Consider the following 15,873-nt stretch of genomic DNA (forward strand, 5'->3'; position numbering starts at 1 on the left):
TGGCTCGGCTTTTGATTGGCTGCCTCGGGAAGGGCACGAGGCTGCCATTGGCCGAACGAGGAGAAGGGCCAACGGCGACCCGCGTACGGCAGCCTCGGAGGACCAAGACCGGCGAGACGGGAGGGCCCGGATGGGGACGGCCGAGGAGTGCTGCGGTGGCCGGGCTCCCGGCGTGGGCTCGGAGCCCCCCGAGACTGGCCCGTTTTTCACCCTGGCCGAGGTGGCGAAGCGCAGCACCGACAAGGAGGCTTGGCTGGTCATCCACGACCGCGTCTATGACGTCACCGGCTTCCTCTACGAGGTGGGGCGGGCGCGACGGCGGCCGAATGCAAATGGGGCGACCCCGTCGCAGGCCCCCGCGGCTGGGGTGCCGCTGCCATGGTCGCCGGCCGGGGTGGCCTAGGGCGGGGCCCCGTCGCCCTCCTGCCGAGCCCCGGGCGCCGGCTGGGCGATGAGCAAGGGCTCCTGGGGGCGCGCCGGCAAAGCGCCCCCGCCTGCGCTCCCCCCAAAGCCGCCGGGGAAGATGCCGGATGCGCCTCTCAAGCTCCTGCAACCCTCCGCCCCGTCTCCCCCCGGAAGCCGCCAGCTCCCCGTTGTGGGACCGTGACAGCGAGGGCTTGACCCCTTGGGGCACTCGGCTTCTGCCCCGGGGGGCCGCCACAGGCTCCTTGCTAAAGCGCAGGAGGCCTCTTTGCTGAGAGATCGTTTGCTTTGGCCCCGACGACAATCTGACCTGTTGAACACCGGTTGGACAAGCCAGATGCAAGTCAGGCCTTTTGGAGGTGGGGGGAAGGGGGGGAGAGGGGATTCCTTATATTTAAAATCGTATTTACAATGTTGCATCACAGCAAGTATAGCAGAAGGTTCGACACGACTGGCAACGCAGTCACTTGAAGGAAGGAGCACTGGAATTGAAATCCTGAATGACACAAGAGCTGCCTGTTTAATTTTTTTCTTTATAGCAATATCTTCAGCTGCCTCCTTGCATGCATATATTACAGGCATGAATACAATTAATCTGAAGGCAAAAAAATAAAATACAATGGTCATAACGGCCTACAGATTGCTGCAACGGTACAGCCACCTGGTCAACATGACTGTGGTTAAAATGCCTCAGCAAATAAGGAGTTTAACTGGTGCTGAGAATAATGTAAGGTCAGTGCCAGTCAGGGCAAGATGGCATCATAGTTCTCAGGAGGGTACCCAGGGAAGGGCTCTGCTGCCTGTGATCCAAAGCGAGCGTTTGGAATGTTTGCAAGGCAGAGGTCAGAGAAGGGAGAAGCCCGCTTGATCCGGTAGTCCTCCCTGGGCCCTGGCTCTGGAGCCTTTGCCAACCTTAAGTGGCTTTAAGACCCTGGGAGCCAGGAGGACAGATCTGAATCGCATTTGCCTGCAGCCAGGAAGCAAAGCTCCTGCCATCCTGAATGGGCACGGCATGCTCCCTACCTTGGCATGCTAATGGAACATGTTAACCTTAAAGAAAATATTACTTTGCCTGAAAAACCTCTTGGCTCTTGATGAATCCAAGTTCTCCATCTTTTGTACATCCACTTATGACTCTTGTTGAGCTGGATTATTAAGCCATCAAGAGCAACAAAAACCTAAAGCGGTACCAAGAATAGAAGTCCTTGCGACATCCTGGCCTCCTCCAATGAAGTTGAAATCAACATCTCTATATTGTAGGCTGCCCAGAGTTGGGTGGCACCAAAACCAAATCGTGTAAATAAATTAGCCAGAGACCTTGTCAGGCTCATGTCTAATACGAGCATTGCCAAGGAGTATGTTGAACGTCTCGAGGTGAACATCCTTCACTTTAGAGGCCACAGAAGTAAACGGAAGAAGGGAAGTGAATTGCCAGTGGCGCAGATGGAGCCCTTATTGTGTGCTGTCCATATCTCCTTGCTTCCCCCTATGTCCACGCCACTTCCTGTATTTCTCTGGGTAAAAATGTGAAGTCTGCCACAGGGAGAAACCGATGACGTCAATCGGAGATCATTCCCTTAACCTCTGCTCCCCACCTCACCCTTGGAGGAGTTTTGCCCTGGGAGCAAAATCCACCACAGGGTTCCTCACAGCTTGCTGAGGGTGTGTCTGGGCATGTTTTGCCCACTTTGCACTCACTGACCCGACAAGCTGTCTGGCTCCTGTTCTGCTGTCAGCTGATGGCATCTACTCCCGGGGGGGGGGCAGGGGAGAGGCAAGCAGGAAGCCAAATATCAGTTGGAAAGATCATATAAGTAGCCTTCCAGCATGCTAGGCAATTTGTCCATTTGCCTGGCCATGATCAGCTTCATTGGGCAGCAGTTCTCTGGCCCTCTCAGCCAGAGGGAGGCCTTCCCTGCCGTCTTCCTGAGGGAACGAGCCAGGATTGAACACTGGGCATTCTGCCAGCAGAGTGGAGAGCCTTCCCTTGCAGCCCTTGTGCCACTCAGTATTTGCTTGGCAACACGCGGCAGCCTGGCAACCTGCTTGCCAAAGCCGCTGCCCGCATCCAGCACGTGGGGAGCCACTTGAGCGGCTAAGTCCCGAGTAGATAGTGAGTTGCTGTCACCCTCAAATATTAGGGGCAATAATAGGCCACAGAAGTCTTGCAACCTTCCTGAAACACAGAGGTGTGTTCAGCATACCAGCATTAACCTGGCCAGAGATAAGAAAAACAAACTCCTCCCCAAGTTACCAGAACTGCATGGGAAGGCAACAGTGCTGTCAACATGGTTGAACTACAGCTCCCACAATCCCTTGCTCCAGCCATGTTTCTGTGGACTGATGGGGCCTTGAGTCTAGATGTCTGGAGACCCTGTTGTCTGTCTCTGTAATGTTGCCAGTATATATCTCAGTGATTGGCTGATGGAGGCTGGGTTTTCTCAAGCCAGTTCCCAGAAAGGACATTTTTGTTGTTGTTTATTCATTTAGTCACTTCCGACTCTTCGTGACTTCATGGACCAGCCCACGCCAGAGCTTCCTGTCGGTCGTCAACACCCCCAGCTCCCCCAGGGACGAGTCCGTCACCTCTAGAATATCATCCATCCATCTTGCCTTTGGTCGGCCCCTCTTCCTTTTGCCTTCCACTCTCTCTAGCATCAGCATCTTCTCCAGGGTGTCCTGTCTTCTCATCATGTGGCCAGAGTATTTCAGTTTTGCCTTTAATATCATTCCCTCAAGTGAGCAGTCTGGCTTTATTTCCTGGAGGATGGACTGGTTGGATCTTCTTGCAGTCCAAGGCATTCTCAGAATTTTCCTCCAACACCACAGTTCCAAAGCATCGATCTTCCTTCGCTCAGCCTTCCTTATGGTCCAGCTCTCGCAGCCATATGTTACTACGGGGAACACCATTGCTTTAACTATGCGGACCTTTGTTGTTAGTGTGATGTCTCTGCTCTTAACTATTTTATCGAGATTTGTCATTGCTCTTCTCCCAAGGATTAAGCATCTTCTGATTTCCTGACTGCAGTCAGCATCTGCAGTAATCTTCGCACCTAGAAATACAAAGTCTTTCACTGCTTCTACATTTTCTCCCTCTATTTGCCAGTGATCAATCAAGCTGGTTGCCATAATCTTGGTTTTTTTGAGGTTTAGCTGCAAGCCAGCTTTTGCACTTTCTTCTTTCGCCTTCATCATAAGGCTCCTCAGTTCCTCTTCGCTTTCAGCCATCAAAGTGGTATCATCTGCATATCTGAGATAGTTAATGTTTCTTCCAGTGATTTTAACTCCAGCCTTGGATTCCTCAAGCCCAGCTTGTTGCATGATGTGTTCTGCGTACAAGTTGAATAGGTAGGGTGAGAGTATACAGCCCTGCCATACTCCTTTCCCACTCTTAAACCAGTCCATTGTTCCGTGGTCCGTTCTTACTGTTGCTACTTGGTCGTTATACAGATTCTTCAGGAGGCATACAAGATGACTTGGTATCCCCATACCACTAAGAACTTGCCACAATTTGTTATGGTCCACACAGTTAAAGGCTTTAGAATAGTCAATAAAACAGAAATAGATGTTTTTCTGAAACTCCCTGGCTTTTTCCATTATCCAGCGGATATTGGCAATTTGGTCCCTAGTTCCTCTGCCTTTTCTAAACCCAGCTTGTACATCTGGCAATTCTCGCTCCATGAATTGCTGAAGTCTACCATGCAGGATCTTGAGCATTACCTTACTGGCATGTGAAATGAGTGCCACTGTTCGATAGTTCAAACATTCTTTAGTGTTTCCCTTTTTTGGTATGGGGATATAAGTTGATTTTTTCCAATCTGATGGCCATTCTTGTGTTTTCCAAATTTGCTGGTATATAGCATGCATTACCTTGACAGCATCATCTTGCAAGATTTTGAACAGTTCAGCTGGGATGCCGTCGTCTCCTGCTGCCTTGTTATTAGCAATGCTTCTTAAGGCCCATTCAACCTCACTCAATGTTTCTAATTTTCTGGAAGAGCTCTCTTGTCCTTCCTATTCTATTGTCTTCTTCCACTTCCGCGCATTGCTTGTTTAAAAATAATTCCTTATCTCTTCTGGCTAACCTCTGGAATTTTGCATTTATTTGGGCATATCTCGCCCTATCACTATTGCCTTTTGCTTTCCTTCTTTCTTGGGCTACTTCTAGTGTCTCAGCAGACAGCCATTTTGCCTTCTTGGTTTTCTCTTTCTTTGGGATGTATTTTGTTGCCGCCTCCTGAACAATGCTGCCAACTTCTGTCCATAGTTCTTCCGGGACCCTATCTACTAAGTCCAGTCCCTTAAATCTATTCTTCACCTCCACTGCATATTCCTTAGGAGTATTAGTGAGCTCATATCTAGCTGATCTGTGGGTCTTCCCTAATCTCTTGAGTCTGATCCTAAATTGTGCAATAAGAAGTTCGTGATCTGAACTACAGTCAGCTCCAGGTCTTGTTTTTACCGACTGTATAGATGTCCGCCACCTTTGGCTGCAAAGGATGTAGTCAATCTGATTTCGGTGTTGTCCATCTGGTGAAGTCCAGGTATAAAGCCGTCTCTTAGGTTGTTGGAAGAGAGTGTTTGTTATGCAGAGTGAGTTGTCTTGGCAAAATTCTATCAGCCTATGCCCTGCTTCGTTTTGTTCTCCCAGGCCATGCTTACCTGTAATTCCAGGTGTCATTTGACTGCCCACCTTAGCATTCCAGTCTCCTGTGATGAAAATAACATCTCTTTTAGGCATGTTGTCCAGTAGGTGCTTCAGATCCTCAGAACTGCTCTACTTCAGCTTCTTCAGCACCTGTGGTTGGGGCGTATATTTGGATCACTGTGATGTTAGATGGCTTGCCCTGAATTCAAATTGAGATCATTCTATTGTTTTTTGGATTGTATCCAAGCACTGCTTTAGCCATTTTACTATTAATTATGAAGGCTACTCCATTTCTTCTGTGGTCCTCTTGTCCACAGTAGTAGATCTGGTGGTCATTTGATGTGAAGTGGCCCATTCCAGTCCATTTCAGTTCACTGATGCCCAAAATGTCTATCTTTAATCTTGACATCTGACCAATAACCGCATCCAATTTGCCCTGGCCCATAGATCTTACATTCCAGGTTCCAATGGTGTGTTGATCCTTAGAACATTGGATTTGCCGTTCACCACCAGCACCGTCGGCTGCTAGCCATCCTTTTGGCTTTGAGCTAGCTGCGTCATCACGTCTGGGGCTAGTTGAACTCATCCTCTGTTCCTCCCCAGTAGCATTTTGACCATCTTCCGACCTGGGGGTCTCATCTTCCGATGGTATACCGACATATCTCTGGTTGTACTGATCCATTTAGTTTTCATGGCAAGAATACTGGGGTGGGTTGCCATTACCTTCCCCAGGGATCGCATTTAGTCTGACCTCTCTGTCATGACCTTCCCGTCTTGGGTGGCCCTTCACGGTTTAGCTCATGGCATCACTGAGGTGCTCAAGCTCCAGCACCATGACAAGGTAACGATCCTTTGCTGAAGAGAAAGGACATGGCACATCCTTATTAATTTACCTTGAGAGTTTCTGTGGAACTCAAAGGGCTTGCTTTGAGTAGACTTCAGTAGGGTTTCACTGATAGAATGCAAGCCTTTAGAAGTCTGCAAGGAAATAGGTCCTGTTGCATTTGTTTAATGGGTTTTACTCTTTGGTAAGGTGTTCCTAGATCCTCACTGGCAGTGGGAAAAACCTTGAATGCTTGTCAGTGGCTTATACCTTATCTTTTCTCTTGTTGGTCCTCCCTCTCAGAGTTTCTGTCCTTTTTAGCATCCAGGTGGAGATAAAGTTCTGCTTGAACAAGCTGGCAGAGATGCCACAGAGAACTTTGAAGATGTTGGCCACTCCATGGACGCTAAAGAAATGCTCAAGCAGTACCTCATAGGAGAGGTCCATCCGGTAAAGTCCTGTTCATAAAATAAATTTGGGATCCTTGTGGTATTTGGGCTGAAAGGTTTCCTCCCTGGGGAGCAGCTCCTTTTTGGAGCTATCATGGCTCCATGGCCCTGGGAGCGCTTCATCCTTTGCCTGGTTTATCTGAGAATTCCTGTGTAGCAGGCCAAGTCATCTCCCCGGAGTTTTTCTTGTGAGTTATCAGTGGGTTACTCAGGTGAAGTCATGCTTTACAAGTAGAGAAGGATGGTCTCATTAGCCAGATTTGATGCTTTACCCACATCTCTCCAGAGGGGATCATGAAATAAATGGATAAGCTGACATGTATCAATTGAAATGCTTATAAAAATGAGTGGAACGTGCCTTTTCTTGTTTTCTGTCCCTTACTGAAAGACTTTTCATTTTCTGTATGGTATTTTTCCTTCAGGGCTCATATGTTACAGCAAAACACTTAACCATGGTTATCACCATAGACGAAAGGGGATGTGATTTAGGTTTAGTGTATTTTTGTATTTTTTCTGCTTAGAGTTGATGTTTCTAAGTGTATTTGTAGGCAGGTAGATTTATTGTATTCAAATTTATATTGCATTGATTTCCTATATTTTACTTTTAAAGTCATTTGATTCTATGCAGCAGAATATTATTTGTTGCCACCAAACTCCCTGTGGAGAGTTTTGTGTGTTGGGAATTCAGGCATGTGGCGACTTACCTAGCAGCAGCCTGAGCACCTCTTCATTCCCTTCAGGGGTTCCAGGGAGCTCAGCTGCTCCTTCGGGGAGGCAGAGAGGCTTCTTTCCCAGGCGTATAACAAGAGTCTCCCTTTCTCTCCCCTTTTCTCCACAGGATGATTGCAAACCTGATGCCTCCAAGGTAAGGCCCAGTCCTGGTAGTGCATTTTCCCTTTCTTTCTAGGAGGGAAGCAGCCTTCAGCACCTAAAAAGATGCTGCAAGGACAGACACGTGTTTTCAGCTGGGTGAGCTGTTGCTTCTGTGGGGTGAGGAGCTGCCACAGTGGGGAGGAACTGCGCTTGCACCACTGGCCAGGATGCTTTGGATCAAGGCGGCTGCTTTCTCTCCAGAAGTGCAGACCCTTCCTAGCACTAGGCTGTGGATTAGCAGCATGTCTGCCACTCCTCTTTTCTGCAGGCAGCACCTTTACCTTGTGAGGATGCTGCCCACCTGTCTTCTGCCCTGGAAGGAAAACAGTTCAAGGCCTCAGGAGCCTGTTGCAACTGGACCCCCAGGTCCAGAGCAGCAGGGTTCTGAGTACCACCCCTGGGGGGCCTCCAAGAAGAAAGGGCTTTGTCTTCTTGCCTTAGTGGGCCTCCTGGAGGGATAGATGAATCCTTGGTCTGCTCGAGCATCAGGGCTGCTGAAGACTCAACAGGAGAAAAACCTCTGGGTCAGAGGTCCCCGGGTAAAGACATTTGCTGGAGGAGTCAGGACTTCCTGGTTCCTCACAACTGCGCTGCCTTGCTACAGAGGGAGCCACGCTTGGGTACGTCCCCTGGGGTTACGGGGCAGCCCTGCTGCTGGAGGGCAGTGGAGGGGCCTCTTCCCTTTGGGTAGAGCGCTGTGGGTTCCCGGGCCACTCTGGGTGACAAGCAGAGTCCTACCCTCGGCAGCCAGGGAATAAAACCTATCTGCAGCTTACCTCGAAGCCCAGTTTGTAATTGTTGTCTTTTGCCTGTCCCTCCCTGTCTTGTTTTCAGCAAAGGCTTGGGACAAGCACGATGTCCCAGCCTGTAGCTCACTGAACTTGTCCTGAGAGTGTCATTGACTTTCAGTTGGGGGGAGTGGCCTTGGATTTCTCTCAAGGGGCCCAAGGTGAGGCCAGAGCCGAAAACAGCCTTGCACGAGACCCCCTCCCCATCAGCGATGTTGGAGGCTGTAAATCGAGGACCTTTCCATGCTTTATGATTCTGGGGGAGAAGCAGAGCCTTGATGGCATTATTATTCCTGCAAACATAAAACGTGCTGCTGCAGTTTCAGTGCTAGACTTGCTCAGACTGGATGTTTAATGGGGGTGGTGGCACTGGGGTAAATACGCCTGGCCCGTTCTGGCTTGGCAGTATAAGTGGGGCCAGAGGCTGTGCAGTTTTCCCAGCTCTCTGCTTGCTTTTCCAGAAGCAAAGAACCAACAGAGGGTTTTGCCTGTGGGGAGCACCAGGTGGTGTGGATGAAACACGGTGCCCCGATGCTCACGTCTGAGAAAAGGCTCCCAGGCACTGTTGGAACGCTGCTGTGGGTCCTGCTGGCTCCCCGGAATCAGTTACTCTGCATACGGTGGTGGGGGATGAACTGGCCCATTTGGATGTCTTTCCTGTTCCGATTCTGTGAGGCTGCCCCTTTTTGCCAGCCTTACTGTGGGCAACCGTTGTCCTTTTCTGTAACGCAGCCGGCGGTTCCCCCAAATAAATGCCGCCTTTGCTGTGGAGTCCCAGAGAGCAGCAGCAGTCGTGGGCTGCCTGGAGGCCCTTCTCAGCCGAGGAAGGCCCCTCACGAGCCTGTCTGTCTTTGGGGTCTGCTTTGCCTTCCTCCTTCACCAGGCCTGAACGGAGGGCTGCTCTTGCGTGCTCCCCCCTCCCCACCTGCTTGCTCCCCGTGGGCTTCCTCCCTTTCCCTGCGTGCTCGGCTCACGCCACATCCGTGAGTCTCAAGAACCAGTAACGTTCACTAGGAGGGCCGTTCTGTGACTCGGTGGTGCTGAATCCCGTCTGGGGCTTTTCAAGAAAGACTCCGACTAAAACCAGGGACGCAGCCCTGAGACTCACGTTCCTGCGGTGGGGAGGCAGACAGGAAAACAAGTGGATGGGACAGATCCAAATGCAGGCTTTCATCTGCCATTCCTGTGGAGGTGGTTTATGGTACGAAGATGCAGTTTAAATTGGAAAAGGGGAGAACTGAATTGCGTTGAAGGTTACCTTTGACATGGCTGTTGGTAATAATCTCTTGGAGGCCTCTTAGGTGGGATTTGGCTAGAACTGAGGCTGACTTTCTGCTGATGGCCAGCTGGAAAAGGTCGTGAGGCGGCAGCATCCTTTGGTGGGAAGCAAGGTGTAGTAGCAGTTCTCCTTCCTTTGGGGACATCCGTGAGGTGCTTCGTCTATCATTCTGGATTTCTAGAAACTGCCAACAAGGAATGAAACTGAAATACATCATACTTCCCAGAGTCCAGTTCTGACATTTACATTTCTTTCTGGTAGTGACTCACGGGGGAATGTGGGGACAGGCCCCTTCTTTGGGGACCAAGGCAGTGATTTTGTGGGGGGCTTCAGCTGAGCTCCTGAATCTGCCGCCTTTCCACTTCATCTGCCTTTTGTAGGAGGACTGCCCATAAGCACAGCACCTGAATGGCAGGCCTTCCCACTTTTCCCAGGTTGCCCTTGAAGCCAGCTCTCTCCTCCAGCTAGGGCAGGAATCTGAACTAACACATCCCCAGCAGGCGCCTGTCTAACCTCCTTGACCGTGTCTGCCCCGTCCCTTGGACATCAGCTCTACTCTTGAACTGCTCTCCCTGTTAGAAACGTTTTCCTAACCGAAAACTAACTGTTTTACTGAAACCTTTTCTCCTCTAACTTAAATCTAGCATTCTGTGTCCTGTCCTCTGAGGTGATAGTGAACAGGTTTTAGTCATCTTCTATGGACACATGTTCAGGTGTTTTGTTTTCATATCCGGGGCACAACATACCTTCAGCCACCCGAGTCTCTCATCACAGGACTTGGTTGACTTGGCTTGCAGCTTCAGGATTGTCCTTGTTCTTCTCCAAACACGTTCAGTTTCTCTGAATCTTAAAGTGCGTTACTCAGAAGAGAGCATAGTGCTACAGGGGAAGCCTCAGCAACACAGAATACAGTGGAGCCTTGCACAAAGAGCAGGGATCTCTCTGTACCTGCAGATACAGGCCTGCTCCTGCTGCAGCGCAGATCCTCATGTTGCTGGGTCTGCTTCGTGGCACATGGGAAAGGTGGCAAAGACTGCTGGGAAGTTTGAAGGCTTGCCAGCCTGGTCTTGACGGCAAAGGTGCTCTGAAGCTGCATTTCTCGCCTCCTGGAAATGATGAGTCCCTCGAGTGCTGGGTCAGGCCAGGCTTGCTTGCTTTTTTTCCAGTTCTGGGGAGACCTGTGCCCAGAAAATGTCCGAAGCCCTGTCTGTGGCTGTGAACTGCTGAACCTCAGAGCAGCCATGGTGTGCCATGTCCAGGGGTGAAAGTGTTGTTAGGCAGGAGAAGGAAACAAGGCAGGAGATCGAGACAGTAGCTGTGTTTGCAAAACTTGCTTAAATTGGTTACTGAATTGACTTATTTTCTGACTTTGCACCATATATTGAACCATAAATCACAAACACAGAGTAGGTCTGCACCACACAGTAAGCCACAGATTGAGAGGAAGCTGTAAGGGAGCTGGAGGGCTTTCTGTTCCAGTTTTGAAAGGCAAGATGCTCTTGTCATCAAAACTGTTATCAAACCAGCTTTGATACAAAACTGGGTTTCTCGTTAAGGCTTCTGCGTTTACACTCTCTCTCCCTTTCGGTTTGTGTCCATTCTCTGGGATGAACAGCAACCCAAAAATGTGTCTCTTACTTAATTGCCTGACTGGGATTATCTGTTGACACAGTGAGCTTCTGTTCGCTTGGTTGGGGCCTTTCTTGTGGGGCTTCTCAGAAGGGCATCTGTACCTTCCTTTCTGAAGGGGGTTAGCGTCTGTCCCATCCTGAGACATTCAGCTCAGATTGGCTCGTTGTCCTTTCCAAGGTCATGGCTTGGATTTCAGTGCTTGCTCTTCTCTGGAAACATCTTGTCTTTTTGTGAGGCTCTGGCCTTCTGGCTCCATTCTTCCTGCCTGCGTATATTGATAGTTTTTTCTAAAACGAAAGCATTGCTTGGCCTGTGGGTTGAACCCAGACTGTGGATTTGTCCTTGACTCCTTCCTTTGGGCTTCTCCCTAGCATTTTCCGAGCTCACTTCCTGGCCCAAGCCATATAGCCCTTCAGAAACACAGCCCTTTTCGGTGTGCCTTGCAGACACACTCCTGGAGGCTGGAAAAGAATTTCATCTGAGCTGCCATCCTCCCATCCTGGGATTTGTTTGGAAGGTCTCCCATGCTGTAACACCCCAAAGAAATAAATTCTCCCCAAAGGCCCTTTTGTGCTCCTTTGAAAAAACTGCCTGTTTTTGACTGGCACAGCCCCACTTCTGCAGCTTTTCATTTTCCCTTTTTCATTTTCCTGCAGATAACTGAAGCACGATTCACTGTATAATTTATCACGCAGGATGATCCTGCAAACAATTTTTTTTCTCCACCGATGTCCGCAGCACACAGAGTCGTGAGCTTCCCCAGCTGCTGTGGATGTTAACACTGTGGGCCGATTCTCGCATTGAGAAAGGACCTCCCTTGGCTCCTGCCTGCCCTCCAACTGCTCCTTCGCCCTCCCCACCCCAGGATATCCCTTGCCTCACCTTGCCGTCCATCAATGGGACGACCGCAGCAGCTTCTCTTGCCGTTTGTTTGCAACGGCCCAGGGAGGATGGCAGCAACACAGAACATTAGCCTCTGTTTTGGGGGATGTGCTGCCTTCTGGCCAAACTGCCAGCATCTGATGCCTTTGGGTGCAAGGAGAAGGCCAGATCAGATCATTGTGTAAGCTGCCTGGAGCTGGGAGGACAGACCAGGATGTGGGCCGAGGGCCGTGGGCCAAACAAAGGGTTAAAGTGAGGCTAAATTGAATCCCATTGTGGTTAGATGTAACCTGACAATTAGCTTTTCTTCACACCTGGCTGGGAGATTTTGCCTGGGAACAGCGGTGCTGTTTTGGGCAGGCCTCCTCAGAAGGCGTTGCATTTACAGCTTTGCAGGAGGGTCAGTAAGGGACTGATTAACAGCTTACAGCACTAAGGCGTCTTTTGAAACTTTTCTTTGTTGCCTAGACCACCACTTCCTCCAACCGATCATGGACAAGGCAGGTTAACCCCCTTTGCCTTCTCTGCTCCCCAGTTCTGAACCAAGGCCAAGCACTTAGAGCCAGGCTGCTGCTGAATGCAAGGTTGCTCTTAGGGAATGCGCAGTGGCACAAACTCCAGCCAGCAAAGTGGAAGAAAAGAACAGGATGGGCATCTGGTTTCTATGATGGGTTGGGAAAGTTTTAACATTCTCCTTTGGAAAGGCCCACTTTGCCTATTGGGGAGAGCGGTGGAACATGGTGACCTACAGAAGAAGTGGGGAAGTAGACCAAGGGAGGGAACCTAAGACCCCTCCCCTTTCTCCCCTGGGATGTAAGAAAGATGGGAAGAGTTTTCTGGCTGTCTGAGCAATTTCAGCTTAATATAACGTGATGTCTTTTATCTTCCCAGGTTCCAAGCACATTCCATGAGTCAAGGTATGGTATTCTGACAATATTGAAAGTAAAGAAAAGCACTTTTGTCATCCTGGCTTTAAAATAAGCATCTGGAAATGTGTGTCCTCCTGCCCTCCCTTGATCAGAAAGCTTTCAGGCACTCTGTAACTAGTGAAATCTGTCTTCCTGGTGGTGGCAAAGAATGGAAGGCATAGCAGCCTTATAGCTGGCATCTTATGGTTGGCACTTACATGATTAGACCCTTGCATGCACTTACTACATTTTACATTTCTCTGATTATTTTTGAGAATTTTCCATGGCAATCTTTAACTGGTGGCCATCAGAATACTATGCCATGCAATGGGAAATTCAGTGTCTTACTAGTGCCGGTGTCTGCAACAGGTGACCACATAGTTTGGCTGGACCATGCAGAAGAGACCGTGTTGCCCCAGAACGTATTTGTGCTAATAAACTGATAGTTCCAGAATTACAGCAACTGCGCCTGTGAAGAGGAACAGAGAAAGCTGGGTTAGAGATCTCAGCCTTCTCGCTGAATTTCAGTTCCTAGAACGTGATTGCGGTAATTAAGCACAAAATTTTACTGTATGAAGATGCCCTTTGTGTCTCCTCATCTCTGTCACCAGCATTCCATCTTGCACATAATAGCAGCCCTGAAAGCAAGCCTGCAGGAATAATCCTTCTGTCCATGGAGACGCGGCTCACTTTTTCTTCATTCCTTGTTCCTTAGCTTCTGGACGGTCTGGCTGATTCCCATCCTGGGGGCATTGGTTCTTGGCTTAATGTATCGCTACTACGTAATGGATGGAAGATCCTCCTGACCTGATTTTGCAGAACCTTTAGAAGCAGGACATTACCTGCATCCATGTCATGCCGCTGAAAGCTGTAGGTGTTTCCTAACTTCTGATTGCTTCCAGACGTCCTTCACTTTTATCTGTCAGTTTAGTTCCTCTGCCACCTGCAAAGCCAAGCAGGGATCTAGGGAAGCCATCATCCTTGCTGTAAGCTCCAGGAACTGTGGATTCACATCATTCCATTGTGATGTGCTTTTTCAGGCCTCGGCTACAAGTCCTTTTTATTTGATGGGTACTGATGTTGCGGCGTAGCAGGCTCTGACTTGTGCCAGCTTGTCTCATCAAGCAGCTTCAGCAGCTGGTGTGCAGCCAGCTTTCCAACAAGAAATTACTGCACCAGCGTCTGCCAACGGGGCTTGCTTGGGATGATTTTCTCTAGGTTCCTCCTATACTTGGATTTTGAAACAGTTAAAGTAACTATGTATTTTTAATCATATTTGAGTTTACATGGTCTGAATTGACTGTATGCCTTCTGAACTGGTCTGTTCTGCAATAAAAGTCTCTCTGGACCAGCCAGATTAGTTTCTCTCACCAGCCCAGCTGACTTGGCGGTCGTTCTGCTGTTGGTGTATGGCTGCCTAGAAGACTCAGGTGGGGGCAAGTTGGCTTCTCCATCAGCCTAGGACTAGAGCTCTAAGCCCAAGGCAGCAGGAAGCAGAAGCAGGAAAGGGCTTGAGCCAGCCTCCAGAGAGCACCAAGCACAGGTAGTGTTGGGACATTGTGTGTGGGAGGGGGGCGGGGGAAATCAACCTATGCCTGCCCCATTTTGACTTGTATTTCTAAGCTAGAATCTTGGATGTTAACCATTGGAAGACCTGAAAGACCAGGTTGGGGGCAGGTCATCACAGAGAAAATCTATCCATGTGGTTGCTAAGAGTTGATACAGACTTGATGGTGCATAATCAATGTTACCTTTGCTCATAGGAGGTCAAGAAATACAGCAGTTTTCAGTCTCTTTTGTGAAACAAAGGTCTTTCTCTTGTGAGGGAAATGCTTCCCCACAAAAAGTGTGGAATGTTTGCTGAGATGCCATTCAGTTGTGCCTTGGTGAATTCTTTGGCACTGAATTGGAAAAAATCCCTTGTGTAAAGTAAGTGTACTGGTTGTGTGGCTGGCCAATTTGAACAATCTTTCTGGCATCTCCTCTTGTCTCTAAACCAGGCTGTCCAGTCTCACTAGGTTAGGATTTTGCTGGAATCAAGGTGTCTTTCCCAAGCCCATGGATTTGGATTGTTTTGGATTGATTCCAGGACACTTCTTTGACACTGGCTTTCTAACAGCCGAGACCAGTCACCTCTGCATTACATACACAAGGCTTGATAACGTCAGTGCAAAAAAATGCACCCAGCAGCCAGATTGGCCATAGGGGTGATTGTGGGGTCCTGTTCAGAGGCTGTGTCTGTTCTTTTGCGTTTGTTGAAATCGGCTGATAAGAAAACAAGGTCCATGCATGCCTATCTCTTTCCCTAAATCCAGGGTTCAAATCTTGTCTTGGAAGTTGATCCCACTAGAATAAGGGTTATGATGGGAAACAGGCCGCTGTCTGCTTCTGAGAAAGGGACAGGCTTTGGCAAGCTTATCTGTCTGGAGAAAACCCACATGGAGAGCGAAACCTGCTGAGACTTTTGCTCTTCAAAGGGAACCCTGAGCCTGTATCAAAAGGGTGCAAGGCTAAGCCCTCTCAGGCACTCCTGAAAGTCAGATTTGGGGCCCAGCAGGTTGACTGATGGTAGACCAGTACAAGTCAATTAAGCAAGTGGGCTTGGCAGCAGTGCAGTGGAGTGCCTGTTCACAAGTTCAGCCCCCCATCCATTTCTTCCCTTGCTAGCTGACCCTTCCTCCAGCCGCCATCTGCATTCTGTGTCGGTCTTCGGTGGGCTCTGTCCCCAGACCTGAGGATCTCTCTCTGCTCATGGGTTAGATGCTCCGGCCTTGGCTGCAGATGAATAGCAGTCAGAATGGGGTTGCTGTAGGACAGACCACCCTTGATGCTAGGCCTGCAAAACATCCCCAGTTTCCGGAAGGTCCTCCCATCTCCAGGAGCTCTGCCATAGACATCCATGCTGCCTGACTTTTCGACCTGCCAGGAGCTGAGGAAGACAGAGCACCTCTTTTCCCCCTCCCCCCCCATGACAGCCCCCAGTAAGGGAACATCCATTTTGTGCACCTAGAGGTTCAATTCCTGGCACCTCCTGCTAGGGCAGGGAAAGATCAAGCAGGAGACTATGGAGAAGCACCTTCTCTTCCTCAAATGCTGAGCAGCCATGGCCAGTTTGAGGAGCTATCCAATCCGTGGAACTGTTGACCTGCCTCTGAATAATGGACCATC

The 15,873-nt window shown here is 49.5% G+C and overlaps 1 protein-coding gene across 1 annotated transcript; it reads left to right on the forward strand.

Annotated features, from left to right (window-relative positions):
• On the forward strand, window positions 1-14,058 carry LOC134503862 (cytochrome b5). The gene is made up of 5 exons (XM_063312793.1): window positions 1-301; window positions 6,216-6,344; window positions 7,182-7,208; window positions 12,689-12,714; window positions 13,421-14,058. Exons 1-5 carry the CDS (start codon window positions 131-133, stop codon window positions 13,509-13,511), a joined length of 444 nt encoding a protein of 147 aa, XP_063168863.1. The 5' UTR covers window positions 1-130; the 3' UTR covers window positions 13,512-14,058.
• Window positions 14,059-15,873: the final 1,815 nt, after the last annotated feature.

The sequence above is a fragment of the Candoia aspera genome, chromosome 11, assembly GCF_035149785.1.
Source record: "Candoia aspera isolate rCanAsp1 chromosome 11, rCanAsp1.hap2, whole genome shotgun sequence".
Lineage (NCBI taxonomy): Eukaryota > Metazoa > Chordata > Lepidosauria > Squamata > Boidae > Candoia > Candoia aspera.

Excerpts from the sequence above, each read along its gene's own strand:
- LOC134503862 (XM_063312793.1), top strand. The coding sequence starts at position 131 with ATGGGGACGGCCGAGGAGTGCTGCGGTGGCCGGGCTCCCGGCGTGGGC. Across the intron at positions 302-6,215 it reads TCACCGGCTTCCTCTACGAG|CATCCAGGTGGAGATAAAGT; the intron begins GTGGGGCGGGCG and ends TGTCCTTTTTAG. Across the intron at positions 6,345-7,181 it reads TCATAGGAGAGGTCCATCCG|GATGATTGCAAACCTGATGC; the intron begins GTAAAGTCCTGT and ends TTTTCTCCACAG.